The 21,534-nt window shown below is 36.8% G+C and overlaps 1 protein-coding gene across 1 annotated transcript in view; it reads left to right on the top strand.

Annotated features, from left to right (window-relative positions):
• Positions 1-21,534, top strand: part of LOC121407376 (mucin-17-like) — a 91,427-nt gene that overhangs the window by 7,657 nt on the left and 62,236 nt on the right. The window contains 18 exon segments of the mRNA XM_041598426.1: positions 3,133-3,378; positions 4,421-4,672; positions 5,594-5,851; positions 6,263-6,529; positions 7,057-7,311; positions 8,197-8,448; positions 10,412-10,669; positions 11,189-11,455; positions 12,151-12,405; positions 12,736-12,990; positions 13,761-14,015; positions 14,341-14,595; positions 14,917-15,171; positions 15,373-15,627; positions 15,832-16,086; positions 18,165-18,419; positions 18,618-18,872; positions 19,071-19,325. Of these exon segments, the coding sequence (XP_041454360.1) occupies positions 3,133-3,378; positions 4,421-4,672; positions 5,594-5,851; positions 6,263-6,529; positions 7,057-7,311; positions 8,197-8,448; positions 10,412-10,669; positions 11,189-11,455; positions 12,151-12,405; positions 12,736-12,990; positions 13,761-14,015; positions 14,341-14,595; positions 14,917-15,171; positions 15,373-15,627; positions 15,832-16,086; positions 18,165-18,419; positions 18,618-18,872; positions 19,071-19,325 (4,605 nt within the window).

Here is a 21,534-nt window from a genome sequence, read left to right as displayed (position 1 = left end):
AATATTTATCAATATCCCACACCTACTAGTATTCCAGAGGGTGCTGCAAATGGAGAATAATACACGCAGCATCCCCGTGAAAATATTGGGGCTGCTTCGGCACCCCCACTTCCTAGGGCCATGATGTCAGCGATATTGAGATCGTGTCCATCATTCTTGTTCGGAAATGTGTGAATTTCATAATTCTGCGAGGTATTTGTATGCAAACAAATATCGTTCGTACAAATTATTACCCCAAACCACTTCCCCATGTTTGATGAAATTCTTGTCATTCATAATCCAAATGATAAAACGAGAACATCACGCTCCCCTTTCGGCAATTATAGCAATTCGGAGGATTTTCCGGAGGATGCTATGTGTCTCTCCATTGATACAGGGGTTTTTATGGCGCATTTTACGAGTAGTGACTAATATCGAGTGGCTACTGTTATAAGCTAGAGCAAATCCTACCGTCTAATTGACTCGGAGCACATCATTCAATGATCATCACTGATAAACTTTTCATAAAGTGTAATAATAATGAAGTAAAGATGATAACAATATGATAACGACAAAGTTCCGATATTTAGTCCATATTCTTCCCTAAAGTTATTGTTAGCAAGTTTCTTTCGAAATAGCAGATATATTCATCTTTCATTCATATTATTTTAAATATTTTACTCTCGAATATGATTCCAAAGATGCGAAACCTCTACACCGTTTGACCACATTAGCCTTTCACAGGCAAATAAGAATTTATATCCGATGGTTTGTTGACAAGCTCACTCAACATTGGATAGAAATTCATCTATCTAATTCGTATTACAATAAAAACGTATTTTTTTCAGCTTGTTGTGAGATATGGTCGTTTTCATATTTTCAACTTTATGGACTGTCAGATTATTGTTCGGTGTGTGTGTTGTTTAAATATAATCTTACATTTTGAACTCGGACAACTCATCCTAGCTCAATGTACTATTATAAACATTATAGGCCCTTTTAAGTAGGCCTTAGTCCAAAAAGTAAATTGAATTGGGACCCCCTCATCGCATCTTATGTCAAGAATGTTTGGTTCGGGAAAGCATCAACACTCAAAATGAATGTGCAACGAAAATTAAGTATTCCTTAATCCACAATGCCAACAGATGAAATGTGCAAATGATTCTCCGAAAACTCTCAGCGGTATAACATATTACGTAATTTGCAATCATACTCGAGATTAACCAAAATTTGCGAGCGATATGGCACAAGGTTTGACATTAGATTTTTACATGATTCACTATTTTACTGAGTTTTCTTTTCCCATGTTCTCAAAGGATATTCTCAATTAGAAAAAAAATATTGCAAAGTCTTTTGAGACAATATGCGGCAGGCTAAAAATGAAGTCCGTGATTTTGAGGTAAAAACGATGGCGCGATTTATTATGGCAATGCAGGGACAAATATTCTTGGGCACCCGAATTCAGCGGTTGACCGAAATCAAGTTCGGCTAAAAATAGTGCCCCCAAAAATTTTCCGGTAGGAAAAAATGCCCTATTTTCAAAATGAAATGTGTCATTTTTCATAGTGAAATGCTATTTTTTAAAGTAAAACATACATTTTAGTATAGATAATCACATTTTTTTTTTTTGGGGGGGTCGCCCTTTGCGCTTGCATCAGTTATTGTTTAGTAAAAGGTATTTGTTCTGTTCATGGTTACAAAAATGCATAGAATGTCTAGATTTCAGGTTGGAATATTTCACAATTTTTACTCTCGTTTTGCGCTCGCACCAATTATTGTTTATTAAGATAGTCATAAAATGCTTAGAATGTCTAGTTTTCTGGTAAGAATATCAAAAATTTTCAGCTTGCACTTCGCATTCGCATTATTCGATTGGTGAGATATGTAGCCCGTATCCAAATCATGAGTCCCTAAATGCAGTCTTTAAAAGGTTCATTTTCTTGTTGTTTTCTGGTCATTATATTAAGAATTTCAGCTGGTCGCGCTCGCGTTATTCTTTATTATATTCACATCCTTTTTCGTTATTACAAAAAATGCTGGGAATTTTTACTTTTCGCGGTTACAAAAATTTCCAAAAGTTTGAGCTCATGATTCGCGCTGGCAACATATCACAAGGATATGACCTTTTCACAGTAATTAGGTCTATAATTGACCAAAAAGCGAAGTTTGCAACTTCAGAATTGATTTTTTCCATAGATCTTAAATATCAATCAAAAATCACTTTAAAAAAAAGAGGAAAAAAAAACTTTATTCAACTTCATTACTACAAAACACAGATGATAATCTAATAGTGAAAATATAACTTTGCACCAAAATGCCCTTTTTGGCATGGCATATAAGTGCCCTTTTTGGCTTTGCCCCCCCCTCCCGCAACGAATATACGTTCCATCGCCCCTGCCTGAATTCAAGGTGCCATATTAAGAGAAGGCCTACTTTGAAATCATAGGCTACCTTAAATTATAAAAATGTGTTAAACTGGGCGCGATTAAACACCCTAACTCTATACTTTCACTGTGAAAAAGTGGCCCCAATGAAATTAGCATATACTGCATGTACGATATAGACCCCCCCCCCCTCCCCCATCAACGGAAGCTTGATGTTTTGAAGAAATTTGATAAATCATTCTCATATACAGTGTAATTGGAAGACGAGATGGATGTCTCGTTGATATGATACGAGTCAAAACTCAGGGACCGTACTCAGTGAATATGCGACCTAAAATTTATTCACTATTGCGTCATTTTCCCGGGTCATTCTACTCATATCGTGTAATGAAATAAGTAAACTTTAACAAAAAGACCCTCACCCCCCCCCCCTCAGACCCCGCCCCTAATTGCCTCTCCAACCGATGTCCACTGGTGCGAATGTACATGCAGTGGAGCAACAGGTGGGCGTGGCACGGGCTCTTTCTCGGAAATGGGCTGTCGGGTTCCATGGATGAGCTCTGAGCTGAGGCGAAGGTGTTCTGTTGACGGAGTAAGCGAGACCGCGAGAGATAGAGAGAGAGGGAAAAAAACAAAGGCAGACGATCGACCTCCACATGAACGATCGATTAATGAAGGTGGTATTGGACCTTAATGATGATAACAAGTCTTTCCGAAAAACTGGTGTGATCATTTATAACCAACATTTTCAATATCTTTTCATCCCCAGATACTACACCACCAGTCGTAATCAACTGCCCGCCGAACCAGAACACACGGGTCGACAATCTTGGAGACACTGGGGTGGTAACGTGGACCCCGCCGACTGCTACGGATGACAGCGGAGACGCTGTCACCACCACCCAGTCCCACTTTCCTGGCACCGCCTTCCCCGTGGGATTCACGGCTGTTACCTATGTTTTTCGCGATAGTTCGAATAATCCGGCTGTGTGCAGCTTTGTTGTGAGCGTTGGATGTAAGTACAGTATCCCAACTTCATGTTTGTAAAATAATGGATTTATGAATATAAAATCTGCAACAAGGTACACTACATGTACAGACTCACTTCACACACAGGCCATGCTAATTGCTATTACATAATTTTCTCATCTTTGAATTTGAAATGAGAATGAAAAAGAAATTAAGAACAATCAATAATATGGAATCATATGGAATATAGGGAAGAGAGATAAATAGAGATATGAATATGAAGCTTGTTCACAAAGAGGATCATCATACATGAAAAATGAATATTTCAACAGAAAATAATGATTAGGCTTTTATCATTGTTTATACAGCACCTACATCTAGTTCTAGAAATAATATATTTTGAGGCAGAATTATGGGGAGGGGGGGGGGGGGATATGACCCACCAGAGGGTATTGAGGAAATAGTTGGCCTCGGTCTAATTGGAAACCGTACCCAGGAATTTCCAGACTAGTGATACATCAATTTGATTTTGTTTTTATTTTGTACTACATATTTTTTAATTTTGTTATGTTTACAAAATTATAATAATACTTGCATTTATATAGTGCTTATTCATACATTGGTTTCTAAGTGCTTTACATTGTAATTATTATTACCCCGGTCATAGGGTCCATCACACTTCCACAAATAAAGTGCCCATCTCCACTCCCTGGAGAGTATCCTGGCCAGGCAATCGCTTATCTGTGCACATGTGCCAATCACTTTAACGTTCACATCCTACCGGGTACCCATGTAACACCTGGATCGAGAGTGGCAAAGTGTGGATTAACGCCTTGCCAAAGGACACTAGGCTGCATTGGGTCACACGGCCCTCTGATTACATGGCGAGAGTCAGAACCTCTACACCACACCGCTTCCACGAAATAGTGTCATTTACAGTTACAAAATATGTTAATATAACTTGAATTTAAACTTAGTTGCACCATAGAGATGAATTGTTAAACAAGTCATGTGCATGAAAGGAATAGAAAATTAATGATCATGACAGAGTGACTGACTTTTTTTCATGATTTACTCTTTTGAACTAGTGAATGGAGACAACAATCCTCCAGTCATCAGTGACTGTCCAACATCCTTTACCATCTTTGTGGCAACCAGTAATTCAATTGGAACACCAACATGGACAGCCCCCTCGGCCAGCGATGAAACGGGACAGACCCAGTTCACAACGAACCTGTCGCCCCTGACTGCTCTCTCTGTAGGAACCTACCCTGTCACATATACATTTGAAGATCCGTCTGGCAACTCAGACACCTGTGAATTTGAAGTGACGATTGCTGGTAAGCAGGGATGCAGTTAGATCTGTGTCTAAATTAGGAGGAAGGTCTAAAATCATTCTAAAACATGTTTTACAGCGGTCTAAAATCATTCTAAAACATGTTTTACAGCGCATTGTATTGATAACAAAATGTTTTTATTGACCCCAAAGTTTAGTGTCAGTTTTAAGAAGATGAGGTGATACGATTGCATGGATATAGAGCATAAAGTTGCACATAATAACCACCATGTGTGCTTTTAAACTGTCAAGCCAATGGTGAATCTCATTAGTGATTACTATGAAAATGAGAATAAGGTCAAATATTAACTAAATTTTCGAATATCTGCACAGGTGATTTGACCACATGAAAGCAGGGCAGAAATGTGTCATAATTTGATAGAGACAGTTGATTTTGTGAGATAGACTGTGGAATTGATTTGAGGCTTAATATATATACAGTATATGCCTACATCCTACGAATGGGCGAACTCTATGAATGGGTTTATTCCGTCATAATACACATATAGACGTCAAGACGAAGGTAGAGGGCGTTAAGCCGCATATTACGAACAACGAAAGAGGACAAAAAACACAGATGTAGAGAAATATATGTATATACCAGGGCAATTCCATAAAATATGTACATCCGACCCCCGATGTGTGGGACTTTCACGAAATTCTGTGTCGTTGATTTCTTGTTCTTTTGTTAGTATGTAATGCTCACAAATGACCAAGACAATGGTCAATCTATGAAGTAAAGTAAAATTTGAGAAAAATGGGGGTCGGATGTACAAAAAGGTTGATTATTTTATGGAATTGCCCATATATATAAAATTATATATAAACTCATCTTTGCAGAACTGTATCGTTTAGCTGGGGGGAATATGCCGCAATGTTGGTTGCATTGACTAATTTGGAAACATTAATTGCCTCGCTCTTTCAGTTGGAACACCAGATGTGACTGATCCCGTCCTGATCAGCTGCCCACAAAACATTGCAGTTGGCAACAATGGTCAGAACTTTGTATTGGTGACCTGGGATGCACCCAGTGCTCTTGATGATTCTGGCGTGGTGAATCAGCTCTCGGGGCCTGCAACAACCTCACAGTTTTATCAAGCTGGCTCCACCAACACCATCAGCTACGTCTTATACGACCCTTCAGGAAACAGTGTGACTTGCTCATTTACAGTGACTGTTGCTCGTGAGTTTAAATACCCCTCCCCAATACATCAATTCAGGCAATTTGTCCCCACCTTTATGAGTTCTAGAATCTAGAATTGATACAGATTATGTTGTGTGTCATGTGATTGTTTTCGTTTCCTCATTGTTCTTGTATATTGTACCAAACAACTATTGTACATGTACCTGTCATGTAATGTTCTTTCTTCTGGTCTCTATGAACTACATTCTGCTTTTGTAAGCACCTTTTTCTTGATAATGACGTAGCTTTGGTCTATATATTTCTTGGTATTAGTTTTGTTTTGTCCTGTGTCAGTTATATAGAATCTGTGTGTTGTACTTTTAACTTTATCAGTGACATGTACTATTTTACTCTCCGAATCTCTGTTTATCCCTAACTTATTGTAATAATCATTTCCCGCTAACTCATCAGCAATTGGTAGCTCTTCAACTGGACCTGTTATTACTGGCTGCCCAGAGGATGTGAATCTCCAAGTTCCCTCTGCAACGATAGAGTCTGTCTCTATTTCGTGGGAAGAGCCTACAGTCACGGAGGAGTCCGGACCTGTCACATCCTCCTCCACCCATCAGCCGGGTGAGGCATTCGATGTGGATACCTCAACGATCGTTGCCTACGTATTTACCGATGAGGCCAACAACAATGCAACTTGTTCTTTTGTCGTTACCCTAACCTCTCCTGGTATGTGTTTTAACACCTTGGTTGGGAGCATTTCTTGACACAGATTGTCAGTGATTTTCACAGTCTGTTTGCACCTTTGCATTGCCATGTGATTGACTCAGAGGAACTTTGCCAGTGACTGACAATCACTGACAAGACACTTCATGAAATACTCCCCTTGTTTTGTCATTCATTCTTATGTCCATTCAATTTCCAAAACTGAAGTGTTTCCCTATTGATTACCCATTTGTACAGTACATCTTTGCTGTAATTTAGTAACTGTCCTGTTATGTACATTGTAACGGATATTGAATTGAATGTCTCCTTATTATCTGTATTGTATCAACTCTGAAATCCTAATCTATATCATATATGCAGCAATCTTATACCTCATTAACAAAAAATTGAATTTGTGTTCATGTTTCACAAATTGTGTTAATATACTCTGTAAATATATGTAATACTAATTTTATGTTATTTCTCATCATCAAACATTTCTAATGTGCCATCGGATCTGTTTTATGTACACATTTCATGGTTTTCTTCAGCTACAAACCTTGACAATACTGATCCCGTAATCGTTGGATGTCCGTCTGACATTGTGGTTGATGCCGTGTTTGGATCCAGTGATGTCTCTGTCACCTGGACGGAGCCGTCTGCTACCGATGACTCTGGTTCTGTAAGCTCCACTCAATCTGCCAACCCTGGGGACTCTTTTCCTTTTGGGTCAACTGAGGTTGAATATGTATTCAGTGATTCATCAGGAAACATGGCAACATGCACTTTCAATGTCATTGTGTCTGGTATGTGTATTAGAAAATCTGTGTGAAGCATGTCACATGATTTCTTTTCATGATGAATCAATTGAATTTGATTTTTTAAAAACTTATATTGGGAATTTTTTTTTTTTAATTACTAAATATTGAAATACATTCCCACTCCCACACTTGAACATTTCTTCATACGCATATTTGAAATATGTGATGTCAGGAACAACCAAATACAATTCATAAGAAATGCCATATATTTTCAGTGATCTTTCATGGGGGGGGGGGAGTGGATGGGGCTTATGGATTACACATCTAAATGTGTAATCCATTGCTTCAATATAAATCTTTGCAATATTTTTTTTGGGGAAAATGAAGGTGTGCCATTTTCTACAGTGATAGAATTGACTGCACATTGTAACCTGTTCACCACACTTTTTGTCCTTGCACAATATCATATTTCAGAAATTGTATGGTTGGTCACCATTTTGCATCATATTTCTACATAAGCTCATTTCCTGCTGCAGCACTTATTTCTTTTGGCAATGCGAATATTTACATTAACATCTCTCCATACTATTAATGGATACCTAGGGGGTGTTTCATGAAAGTTATCAGCATTGACTAATTGTCAATGCTGACAATTTCAGTGAAATCCTTGGTTTTTATTGGCGTTGAGGCACTTGCCTCTGACTGTTACTATGGTAACTGTTAGAAAAATCCAACTTGTCAGTGCTGACAACTTTCATGAAATGCTCCCCTGGTATGAACAAATTACTTGGGTAGCAATGCTGTAGCTGGGCAAATAGTATGCAGCACTAATTAAAATCTTGTCACTATATAAAAGTTGCAGTATATTATTATTATGTTTAAGTAATAAAAAATACAAACTAACAAAATCTATTAACCTGTGTCCACTAGCTATTCCTGATGAGTTTGCCCCAATGGTCACTGGCTGTCCATCTGACTTCACTGTGGATGCAGTTGTTGGTTCCAGCAATATCACCGTGACCTGGACTGAGCCCATAGCCACCGATAATTCAGGGTCAGTCACAGTGACCCAGAATGCCCTTCCAGGAGACACCTTTCCATTTGGATCTACTAACATTGTATATACCTTCACTGATATGTCTGGGAACACTGCTTCATGTTCTTTTATTGTAATCGTCTCTGGTATGTCCTGTTGGTATGTCTGTTGCATGTACTAAAAATGTTTATAAAGTTACCAAAAGATATTGAGAAAATTCAATTTATTTATTTGAAGTTTACTTAAACTAGACAAAAATATTGGGTTGATATATACAGTTGTACAATTTTCAATAATTTCAACAACCAAAGAGAGGTCAAGAGTTGTTTAATTGACATTGGCCACAATTTGCCATAATATTCCAAATTGGAAGATGACTCCATGACGGAGAAGCAAGGAAAAAATTGGAACAAAAATCATTAAATATTTAAGAAGATTATTTTTTATTTCAAATTGATAGTAGGATGGTAGAAAGGTCAAACAGATACAGAGTGAAAATGCATGAAAAAACATGACTATATTTGAATTGATACATTTAGCCATCTAGAGTTATGAAAATGATATCAGACCTTGTCTAATCTTTTTATTCGTACATTGTGTTCTTCTGTTATGTTATGTTCTATGTGCTGAACCTATTTCTCTTATGAATGTGGATATATCTTTCTCATTATCATACCCACCTGTTATTTAACTCTACTATATTAACCCTTCCAAATGGGCTTGCACCTGTAATCATGGGGTGTCCATCCAACATCAGCCTTGATGCTGTTTTCGGTTCCAGCATCAAGACTGTTACTTGGACTAGAGCCTTTGGCAACCGATAACTCTGGTTCTGTAGCTGCATTACAAAGTGCCTTTCCTGGACACACCTTTTCGTTTGGATCCACTAACCTATACACTTTCACTGATTTGTCGGGAAATAGGGCTATATGGGCAGTTCCAGCATTATGGACATTACATTCAGACATTTTTCTCAACTTTTGGGGCTTATTTCTAGAAACCATCATTTTCATTCTGAACCTATTTGTCGTAATATTACACAGGTCACCCTAAAGTATTAAATTAAAATTTGAATTAGTCTAGTTTTCGTTTGGTAGTTATCACATATAATGCTTGCCGTTACAGACATTACATTTTTGAACATGACTGTTCACCTACCAACGCATTTGTCAAAAAACTTTGTGAGCTTAAGCATGAAGTGAAGCCAATTTTCTTCTGCAATGGGTGCTGGGGACCTGTTTTAGTTGTAAGGTAATTAGATACAACACATTCAGTATACAGGACCATAAATGTTGTATTACCAACATTACATTTATAACGTTACAGACATTACACCTCGGCCCACTTTTTAGGTCCTTATAATTATACCGGTACTTAAAAGCATATGATAACTAATGTCAAGCTAAAAGTAGTCATTTTTAGTCCTTTCTCAACTATAAACTATCGGTACTATGAATTAATTCAGAAGAGCTGTTTATTTTGAAATAACGAGACTCAAAAATTGTGCATTTTTCAAAAAAAACGAGAAAAATTTGCAAGAAAATGTTATTTTTTAAGAGTATGTCTAAATATACTTTCAATGTGTTCAAATACCACTCAAAGTAGAGAGTTCGATGAGGTCTGTTGTATGATGATAAATTTATCACTAGCCCATTTATTTTTGGAATTATTACAGATTTTATGATTTTAAGCTCGGGTGACATTTTTCGTGGAATTGCCCATATGTACATTTGCAATGGTTGTTTCTGATATGTTATCTACCTTCCCCTTCATCACCAGGGCATGTACCTGTACTGACATTATCAGTTTACAAAAGCACTCTTCATTATCACTTCATAACAGTAACAGATTTTGTTATAACAATTAAAAAACATGATGGTACCAATGAAAAAAAAAACAATATATACATCTGAGTTGTTTCAAACATTTGTATTAAAAAAACCCTCTTGAAAGGATGTGTGAAGATTGTGTTAAATTCAGTCTCTTTTCATGTTCATGACATTGTGTGGAACTTTGACTTCTCAGCTTTGTTAAATGCATGTACTTTGTCTACAGTGTATCTATCCATACCCTTGTAAAATCTATTTCATCATAACACATGCCATCCAGCCATTGCAGACATTCAAGATCCAGTTATCACCGACTGTCCCAGTGATGTCATCTTGACGACTCCCAGTGGCGTCACCGATGTCAGTGTTGTCTGGACCGAACCGACAGCTACCGATGACTCGGGGTCTGTTGCCCTGGTGGCATCGCATTCTCCAGGCGATGTTTTCCCAGTTGGTTTAACCACTGTAATCTATACCTTTTCTGATGCCTCTGGAAATTCTGCAACCTGTTCTTTTAATGTGACTATCACTAGTGTCGGTATGTTTCATCTAACAAATGGTTATTTATATCACTGTTAAAACAGTTTATTCCTAACAATTATAGAAACTTGACATTTGAGCCTAGTGTGCCTTGATAAAACTCAACTGTCAACAACAATTGTCTGCTAATTTTATTGCATTTGTACATATCAAATATTACTCATTGTTCATTGCTATAATATTGAGTTATTGACAATGTTATCCTTTTTACCTTTGAAATCATATTGTTTTCAATTTGTTTTGGTAGTCCCTCTGTACGTGTTTTCTTAAATTCCAAATTCTAGTATCGGTGTCCATCAACTTTGTTAAGAACTTGTGTGTATGTTTTCTCTACACTTTTGTATTGTAGCCCTAGGCCTGTCAACCGGTCACTGTGAATAATCATGTATAAGTGTGCTTCATTTTGTGTTTATGTTTGTTTTTGTATACATATTCACATTTAAAAAAAATCTGTGTACATATTCTCTTTGATGTTCTTCCAAAACTTTCTATGATACCTTTTGGTGTACGGGATAAGATGGTGGTGGTGATACTTCCAGACCAGTAATCTCTGGGTGTCCCGAAGACATCATTCTAGAGATCCCTTCAGCCTCCATAACGACCATTGCAGTCTCATGGTCGGAACCTACAGCCACGGATGACTCGGGATCCGTCCAGACTGCATCATCTCATCAACCTGGTGATGCATTTGCTGTTGGCACGACAACTTTGGTCACATATACCTTTAGTGACGATGCTGGAAACACTGCTGATTGTTCTTTCAATATAATAATATCCTCTTCTGGTATGTTTTACTAACCACAGTTCTCTGCTATTTATTGTTCTGTTGTATTGTATTAGTATGTTTTTTGGTTCCATAGGTGTAACTTTGTATATGTTTTGGATTTTTCAGTAGCGACTGAAGATCTTTGTTCAAGTTCAAATGTTTATTTTCTTCCAATTTAACAATTTGTGATGTGTACAACTATCAATATGTTTTGATACATGTCTGAAATAAATCAAAACTATGTTCGTCCCATAAAGTTTGAAATCACATGTACAATACTTGTTTAATGTTATTGGTTAACCTTGAGGGTACATTAGAAATGCCGCATCTACAAAATGATGCATCTAGTCAATTCATTCATTTTTAAGACTGTAAATTCATATATCCATTGATTTAATAAAATAATGGAATTATTATTATTCCTCGATAAGGTAGGAAAAATTTGAAATTTGCGAAGTCCTGCTCTAAAAGTGTGCAAAGTTGCAAACACTGGATTGTTCCACAACTCAAAGTTTTGCTCTAGAAAGAGGCATGAACCTTGAAAAAAGTGGGTGCGGCTTTATCGAGGTTTTAGAAATCAACAAGCAGTACAAAGAAAGCAACAGTAAGACAGGTAGAGAAAAACTGGAAGCAGATGTGAACATGTATTTTGCTTGCTCTCATCATTCAATTTATTGCAATCGTATGATGTTTTGATTTGTTTATGCACGCAGCTATCACTGACAATGTTGACCCTGTCATCAGTGGGTGTCCTGATGATATCAATATTGATATCCCAATTGGTTCAACTGGAGTTGCTGTCACATGGACCGAGCCAACAGCTACAGATAACTCTGGCGTAGTCCCAACTTTCACCTCTACTAGTTCTCCTGGAGATACTTTTGGTGTTGGCGCAACCCAAGTTAGCTATACATTCACTGATGGATCAGGAAATAATGCATTCTGTATATTTACTGTGACTGTATCAGGTAAGTTACTATTTATAATCACAAATCTTTTACGTATTGAAGTCACTTATTTTGAAATCTGAAGATTTTTTCACAATTATTTATTGTCATTTAGTTCAATAATCATATTTCTTTTCTTATAAAGTCATTTATACTTTGTTAATGAGAATGTTTCCTTTGTCTTTTACTTTATTTTTTTTCATTGTGTCATCTACCATTGTATGTTGTGACATTCCTAGTTTATTCCAAAACTGCTTGGTCATTCATGTAATTCATAGTCAAATTCTAATTTTTTTGTGGTTTGGTTTGTCTAATCTTGTTCATTTTTTTCTTAACAAAATCCATTTTAAGCCACCACTGACAATGTTGACCCTGTCATCACTGGGTGTCCTGATAACATCAACATTGCTATCCCAATTGGTTCAAGTGGAGTTGCTGTCACATGGACTGAGCCAACAGCTACAGATAACTCTGGCGTTGTCCCAACTTTCACCTCTACTAGTTCTCCTGGAGATACTTTTGGTGTTGGCACAACCCAAGTTAGCTATACATTCACTGATGGATCAGGAAATAATGCATTCTGTGTATTTACTGTGACTGTATCTGGTGAGTGTTATATGATTTATTTGTTTGAGTTTATTTTGTATTGCCCTATCATTTTTTATAATGTGCATGAATATCTTGTCATGTGCAATTTTGTGGCTTGGTGTATTCCTTGATTATAAACAATTATTATTTTCTAAATGTTTCAGAGTTTACAGTGTTTACTTGAAAATAAAATTGCCATTTCCATTTGTGCATTTCATATTGCATGTATCACCAATATTTATTATGATGAGAGGTCAACTGTGTCAACAACTTTTTTCTAGATCAATGTTGATAGCATGCAATGCATGACTGACAATTTGAGAAGTAAAAAATTAAAGAAATATTTATCTGAACAATTGAAGAATAGATATGTACAAGTGATCAGATCTCAGAACACTGAAATGCCATAATTAGTTGTCTAAAAGTTTTAAAATAGAAGATGTTGATCAATGTATGGTGTTGAACTTTTGCTGTCGACCAATCCTCATGGTTTGCTTCAATGAATGGCACAAAATTTGAGCGCATGTATTATGAAATGCACAAATTGTTAGACTTTCTCCTTCTGTTCTATTATTCATATTATCTTGCTATCGGGCAGCAATGATGTTACTGACTTTATAATTACAGACCCTCCTTTAGCTTGATAATGACTATTTTATTTGGTTTAATTTAGGTTTTGTAACACAGAATGCAAGCTAGTGTCCAAATCTATAGACAGTTTTTTTATCTATTGTTTCCTGACATCATCGATTCCTGTACATGTATTCTGTTATCTATATTAATCTTAGCCACCACTGACAATGTTGACCCTGTCATCACTGGGTGTCCCGATAACATCAACATTGCTATCCCAATTGGTTCAACTGGAGTTGCTGTCACATGGACTGAGCCGACAGCTACAGATAACTCTGGCGTTGTCCCAACTTTCACCTCTACTAGTTCTCCTGGAGATACTTTTGGTGTTGGCACAACCCAAGTTAGCTATACATTCACTGATGGATCAGGAAATAATGCATTCTGTATATTTACTGTATCTGTATCTGGTGAGTGGGTAACAATTTATTGGACTTGTCTTCATTTCTTCCTTTCAGAAGAGTTTCAGCTAGTGGTGCATGCAAGTTTCTATGGCTTTTCGTGTATATTTGATTGATATTGGAATTTCATCTATTTGGGGGTTGGGGCTTTTGAATACTTTAAAAAAATCACTATATTGGTGAATCAATATTTTTAATGACATCTCTCCTTATTCTACAAAGTATAGTTGTCTTTAAAGTTTTATGAATTTTTATCAGTCTTTATTTCAACTATGATTTTCCCCCAATGCCATCAACTCCTGTACATGTATTCTGTTATCTATATTAATCGTAGCCACCACTGACAATGTTGACCCTGTCATCACTGGTTGTCCTGATAACATCAATATTGCTATCCCGATTGGTTCAACTGGAGTTGCTGTGACATGGACTGAGCCAACAGCTACAGATAACTCTGGCGTAGTCCCAACTTTCACCTCAACTAGTTCTCCTGGAGATACTTTTGGTGTTGGCACAACCCAAGTTAGCTATACATTCACTGATGGATCGGGAAATAATGCATTCTGTATATTTACTGTATCTGTATCTGGTGAGTGGGTGACCATCGTACATATACTTATTTCTTCCATTCAGGAGATAGTTAGCTAGTGGTGCATACACATTTTCATGGCTTTTCAGATATGCTTAATTAATATTGGAAATTCTTCAATTCTTTGGTTAATGCTTTTGAAGAGTTTAAAAAAACACTGTATTGTTGAATGAATATTTGTAATGACATTTTCCTTCCTTCTATAATTTAAAGTTGTCTATGTAGTTGTATATATATTTTATCAGTCTTTATTTCAACTATGATTTTTCCCTAATGTCATCAACTGCAGTACATGTATTCTGTTATCTATATTAATCTTAGCCACCACTGACAATGTTGACCCCGTCATCACTGGGTGTCCTGATAACATCAACATTGCTATCCCAATTGGTTCAACTGGAGTTGCTGTCACATGGACTGAGCCAACAGCTACAGATAACTCTGGCGTTGTCCCAACCTCTACCTCTACTAGTTCTCCTGGAGATGTTTTTGGTGTTGGCACAACCCAAGTCAGCTATACATTCACTGATGGATCAGGAAATAATGCATTCTGTGTATTTACTGTAACTATATCTGGTGAGTGGGTAACAGTTGATTTTGTCTTTGTTCTTTCTTCATAGAGCAGTGTCAGCTAGTTGTGCATGTAATTACTCTTTCTTGTCAGATGTGTATTTGCTCAAAGAACGTATTTGTTTGTTTTATGTTTCGAAAGCTTATAAATTCAGCGTATTTAGATGAAAATCTGTACTTCCACATTTAATAATTCCTTTTCTGTAGCTACCACTGACAATGTTGACCCTGTCATCACTGGGTGTCCTGATAACATCAATATTGCTATACCAATCGGCTCAACTGGAGTTGCTGTGACATGGACTGAGCCAACAGCTACAGATAACTCTGGCATTGTCCCAACTTTCACCTCTACTAGTTCTCCTGGAGATGTTTTTGGTGTTGGCACAACCCAAGTTAGCTATACATTCACTGATGGATCGGGAAATAATGCATTCTGTGTATTTACTGTGACTGTATCTGGTGAGTGGGTGACAGTTGATTTTGTCTTTGTTCTTTCTTCATAGAGCAGTGTCAGCTAGTTGTGCATGCAATTTCTCTTTCTTGTCAGATAATGTTTGTATATGCTTTAAATGTATTTGCTTGTTTTATGTTTTTGAATCTTAACAATTTAGAGAATTTTAATGAAAGTCTGTACTTCCATGTTTCTTCATTCCTATTCTGTAGCGACCACTGACAATGTTGACCCTGTTATCAGTGGGTGTCCTGATAATATCAATATTGCTATCCCAATTGGTTCAACTGGAGTTGCTGTCACATGGACCGAGCCGACAGCTACAGATAACTCTGGCATAGTCCCAACCTCCACCTCTACTAGTTCTCCTGGAGATACTTTTAATGTTGGCACAACCCAAGTTAGCTATACATTCACTGATGGATCAGGAAATAATGCATTCTGTATATTTACTGTAACTGTATCTGGTGAGTGGGAAAGATTTGTTTTGTATTGGCTCTTTCTTCCACACAGAAGTGCATGTTCCTGTCTGCCTGAACTCTGTCTTCTTGCATGCTGCACTGCCATAATGCATGGATCAAGTATTTCTACCCAGTAGTTAGATCTCTATCATTATTTCTTGATTCCAGACATGGTGTCTTTAGTTGTTGATAGTCTTATTCATGGTTGCCTTGGCTATTTAGTTTCACCATTGCATGTTTGACACCATTGCACTTTATTTTCATTAAAGAATCAAACCATTAACAAAGCAATTTGTTGTTTCATTGCTTGTTTCCTTTTTGAATCAAAATTCACTGAAGCTAATTCTTGATCAACTTGGTACTTTCATTTGTATTCTTTTAGTTTCTTTCAGTCTCACAGATTGTTCATAAATATGGTCTTTATCCCCTATAGATCACCTCTTTTTCAATTTTCTAGAATCATGATGCGTAATTTCTTTGCATACTCCTCCCATTTAATGTTATATTATCTTGCAAAATTTACTGAAGCTAATGATATATTTGCTTTCTAGTGATTTGTATACATTGCTGACGTTCAATTTTAGAGATCTTCCATTTAGCATGGCCTTCATTTGCTGTAGTTTCATCATTGCATGTTTGACACCATTGCACTTCTTATTTTCAGAGAATCAAAGAAACAATTTGATGTAATGTTATGTTGCATGTGTAACCCTTGGAAACAAGAGCATTCATTTCATATGATTTATTTCCTCCTATTTAGTTTCACAGCTAGTTCTTCAATCAATATGGACCTCATATGCTGTAGATTCTCCACTGCATGGTCAACACCCTAGTTTAGAATCACCCATTCCTAAACTTCACATAAGCTTCCGAAGCTAATGTTACATAGCTTGTTTAACACTTGAAAGGGAAATTCATTGAAACTCATTGAAACTTTGGATTCAATTGCCCTAAACTTTCAGTTTATTGCTGTTTTCAGTTTCATCAATATTTTACTTTCTCGATATGTTGACCACTACTGATTAAGTATCTCTTGTCCCTGTAAGAAATCAAATAGTGCTTTAATACCATTTTCTTTCTTGGTTTAGTACATTTAAGCCATGTTCAGTCATATTCAACTCAACAACAAAGCTCAGGAACATTTTGTGTGTACAAATCAAAAGTATTTGAGGTGTAAAAGCCATAAGTAGCAAGCAAATTTTTTTTGAGGGGGAAGATGCAGGATGACAAATAACTGTTCAGGAATAGATCAAATTCTTTTTAAAAAAGTATTTGTAAGTTAGCACATATCTCTCTTTAAGTGATACAGGCATTCAACATGATTCATGATGTATTAACAAAATCATTATGACAGTTAGGACATGAATCCTGATGTTTTATTGGAATTATGTATATCATTTTACTTATCAAAAACAGCTACCACTGACAATGTTGACCCTGTCATCAGTGGGTGTCCTGATAACATCAATATTGCTATCCCAATCGGTTCAACTGGAGTTTCTGTCACATGGACTGAGCCGACAGCTACAGATAACTCTGGAGTTGTCCCAACCTCCACCTCTACTAGTTCTCCTGGAGATGTATTTGGTGTTGGCGCAACCCAAGTTAGCTATACATTCACTGATGGATCAGGAAATAATGCATTCTGTATATTTACTGTAACTATATCTGGTGAGTGGGTGACAGTTGATTTTGTCTATATTCTTTCTTCATAGAGCAGTGTCAGCTAGTGGTGCATGCAATTCATTTTGCTTATATTTGAACAAAGAATGTTTGGTGTGTGTTTTTGGAAAGCTTAATGATTCAAAGTCTTATGTATTTAGATGAGTATGTGTACCTTCATACAGTTTACTTTATTTCTTTCTCCAAGAGCAGTGTCAGTTTAATATTGGTGGATGTAATTTCTCTTGCTTATAAGATGAAAATATGTGAAAAAAACTGATGATAGATGCATTCTTGTTTATTTTAGAAGCATTTAATTTATTTTATATATTTTTTTAAAATTACAATGAATGTGTCGATCAATCAATCAAAGCAGTATTAAATGAAAATCTGTACTTCTGTGTTTCTGAACTATTCTGTAGCGACCACTGACAATGTTGACCCTGTCATCACTGGGTGTCCTGATAACATCAATATTGCTATCCCGATTGGTTCAACTGGAGTTGCTGTCACATGGACTGAGCCAACAGCTACAGATAACTCTGGCGTTGTCCCAACTTTCACCTCTACTAGTTCTCCTGGAGATGTTTTTGGTGTTGGCACAACCCAAGTTAGCTATACATTCACTGATGGATCAGGAAATAATGCATTCTGTATATTTACTGTATCTATATCTGGTGAGTGGGTGACAGTTGATTTTTTTTAAATTCTTTCCTATTAGAGCATTGTTAGCGTGTGGTACATGCAATTACTCTGTCTCGTCAGCTGTGTATTTGCTTGAATGTATTTTTCTTTATTTTTTTAATAAGCTTGATAACAATTAGTATGTTTGATGAAAATCTGTATCTTCATATTTCTTAATTCCTATTCTGTAGCGACCACTGACAATGTTGACCCTGTCATCACTGGGTGTCCTGATAACATCAATATTGCTATCCCAATTGGTTCAACTGGAGTTGCTGTCACATGGACTGAGCCAACAGCTACAGATAACTCTGGCGTTGTCCCAACTTTCACCTCTACTAGTTCTCCTGGAGATGTTTTTGGTGTTGGCACAACCCAAGTTAGCTATACATTCACTGATGGATCAGGAAATAATGCATTCTGTATATTTACTGTATCTATATCTGGTGAGTGGGTGACAGTTGATTTTTTTTAAATTCTTTCCTATTAGAGCATTGTTAGCGTGTGGTACATGCAATTACTCTGTCTCGTCAGCTGTGTATTTGCTTGAATGTATTTTTCTTTATTTTTTTAATAAGCTTGATAACAATTAGTATGTTTGATGAAAATCTGTATCTTCATATTTCTTAATTCCTATTCTGTAGCGACCACTGACAATGTTGACCCTGTCATCACTGGGTGTCCTGATAACATCAATATTGCTATCCCGATTGGTTCAACTGGAGTTGCTGTCACATGGACTGAGCCAACAGCTACAGATAACTCTGGCGTTGTCCCAACTTTCACCTCTACTAGTTCTCCTGGAGATGTTTTTGGTGTTGGCACAACCCAAGTTAGCTATACATTCACTGATGGTTCAGGAAACAATGCATTCTGTGTATTTACTGTAACTATATCTGGTGAGTGGGAAATGTTTATTTTATGTTTGCTGTTTCTGTCACGCAGGCGTTCTTGTTGATTTTGTATTCTTGCACGTTAAACTATCCTAATGGGATCAACCCTTTGTATCCAGTAGTTACATCCAGGAGACTTTTCAGTCATTATTCTCAATATCAGACGTGGTGTCTTTAATTGTTGAAAGTCTTATTCACGGTTACATTTGCTTCGTAATTTCACCATTGCACTTTAGTTTTTTAAAGAATCAAATCATTATTGATGCAATGTTATTTGTTGGTTTTTGTTTTTTGTTCCTGTCTAATACTTTTCTATGTATAATTGTTTTGTCTTGTACATGTATATTGTGATGTAATTGTGTATACCAATCTATTCTATTTCCCCACATGTTGTCATCTTTGTAGCCATTTCTGACAATACTGAACCTGTCATCACTGGATGTCCCGACGACATCTCTGTCGTTGCTCCTTCTGGATCAACTGGGGTTGCAATCACATGGCCTGAGCCAACAGCCTCAGATGATTCAGGCCCCATCACAATGGAATCTACCAGTTCTCCTGGAGATTCTTTTAACATTGGCATGACAACAGTCTCCTACACCTTCACTGATGATTCTGGAAACTTTGCTATCTGTTCCTTTTCTGTCACTGTTTCTGGTACGTGTTTCTCCTGCCTCTCTTTTCTTTGTTTTGTATTGTTGCCTCTACTCTCCCAAAAGTTATTTGATATCCTAAAATATACTAGCAACCAATCATTCCTCCTTTGCCTGCATGTATGTTATTTCCTTTCCACTTCCCTTTCTTTCATTAAATTTCCATTTCTTCCATTGTCTTTGTACATGTTTAACAGCTTCTGCTGACAACACTGATCCTGTCATTACTGGATGTCCTGATGACATCACTGTGGTCGTTCCGTCTGGTTCTACCAGTGTGGCTATCACATGGAGTGAGCCATCAGCTACAGATGATTCCGGGCCAGTCACTTCTGAGTCCTCCAGATCTCCTGGAGATTCTTTTGACGTTGGCATGACAGTAGTTTCCTATACGTTCACTGACATGTCAGGAAACTTTGCAATCTGTTCTTTTTCTGTCACTGTCGCTGGTACGTCCTTATCCTTATCCTCCCTCTTCAAGTACAGATTTATGCATGTCTTGTGTATATTTTTTCTTCTCACTTTATTAAATTGATATGTCTTCTCCCTTAGGTAGAAAGTGCAATGCATGTCTTTTATAGATATTTCTCACACTTCATCCTGGTCATATTTTTATTCCCCTTATGTACAGACTAATGTCTGTCTCGAATGTAGATTTTCTTCGCACTTTATTAACTTTCCTATTAAGATTACTTCCCGTTGAATTTAGGTACACACTAATATAATGCATGTCTAATGTTTATTTTCTCTTCTATTTCTCCGAATATTTGTTCTTTTTTCAGTGAAAACTGTAGTGCATATGTAAATTTTATCTTTCTTTATTTTCTTAATATTTATTCTCCTTGATGTCCAAAGTAATGCATTTCTAATGTACGTTTCTTCCACACTTTCTCCTTGTAATACAGTATATATCTTTTCCTTTAGGTACACACTGATGCACATTCTTTACCTCTGTTTCTTTCCCATTTAGACAACCCTAGTCTGATTGCAATAATTGAGCAATCCTACTAGTATTCCAATGAAATTCTTTAAAAAGAAAAAAAATCATTGGATAAAACATTATCTAGACTTTTTTTATCTTTCTGATATTTTCACCTTATCTTCACCCCATGTTTTCCTACACCCTTTCTTCTTCATTCCCTGCACGGTTTCCCTTTCAGTTGAAAACAATGGACCTTACATCAACAATTGTCCTGGCGACATTGAGGTCATGCTCCCCAGCGATTCTGCCCAACTTTCTATCCCATGGAGTGAGCCCTCTGCCACTGATAAATCTGGCTCAGTCCTCCCGTTCACTTCTACTCATTCTCCTGGGGATCTATTTGGCATTGGAACAACCCAAGTTACCTATACTTTTACTGATGGTTCAGGAAACAATTATTTCTGTGAATTCTTGGTGATAGTTAATGGTATGTCCTTCTTTCCCTGTCCAATTCTTCCCCAATCTCTAATATTTGATCTGTAATCTGGATGGCTCAACATTGCTCTAACTTCTGTATGGTTATAGCATATAAAAGTTTGTATATTGCTGGGCAAATTTATGGTTTTGGGGTGTGGTTATA

The sequence above is a fragment of the Lytechinus variegatus genome, chromosome 2, assembly GCF_018143015.1.
Source record: "Lytechinus variegatus isolate NC3 chromosome 2, Lvar_3.0, whole genome shotgun sequence".
Lineage (NCBI taxonomy): Eukaryota > Metazoa > Echinodermata > Echinoidea > Temnopleuroida > Toxopneustidae > Lytechinus > Lytechinus variegatus.
This window is presented reverse-complemented; position numbering and strand designations above follow the sequence as displayed.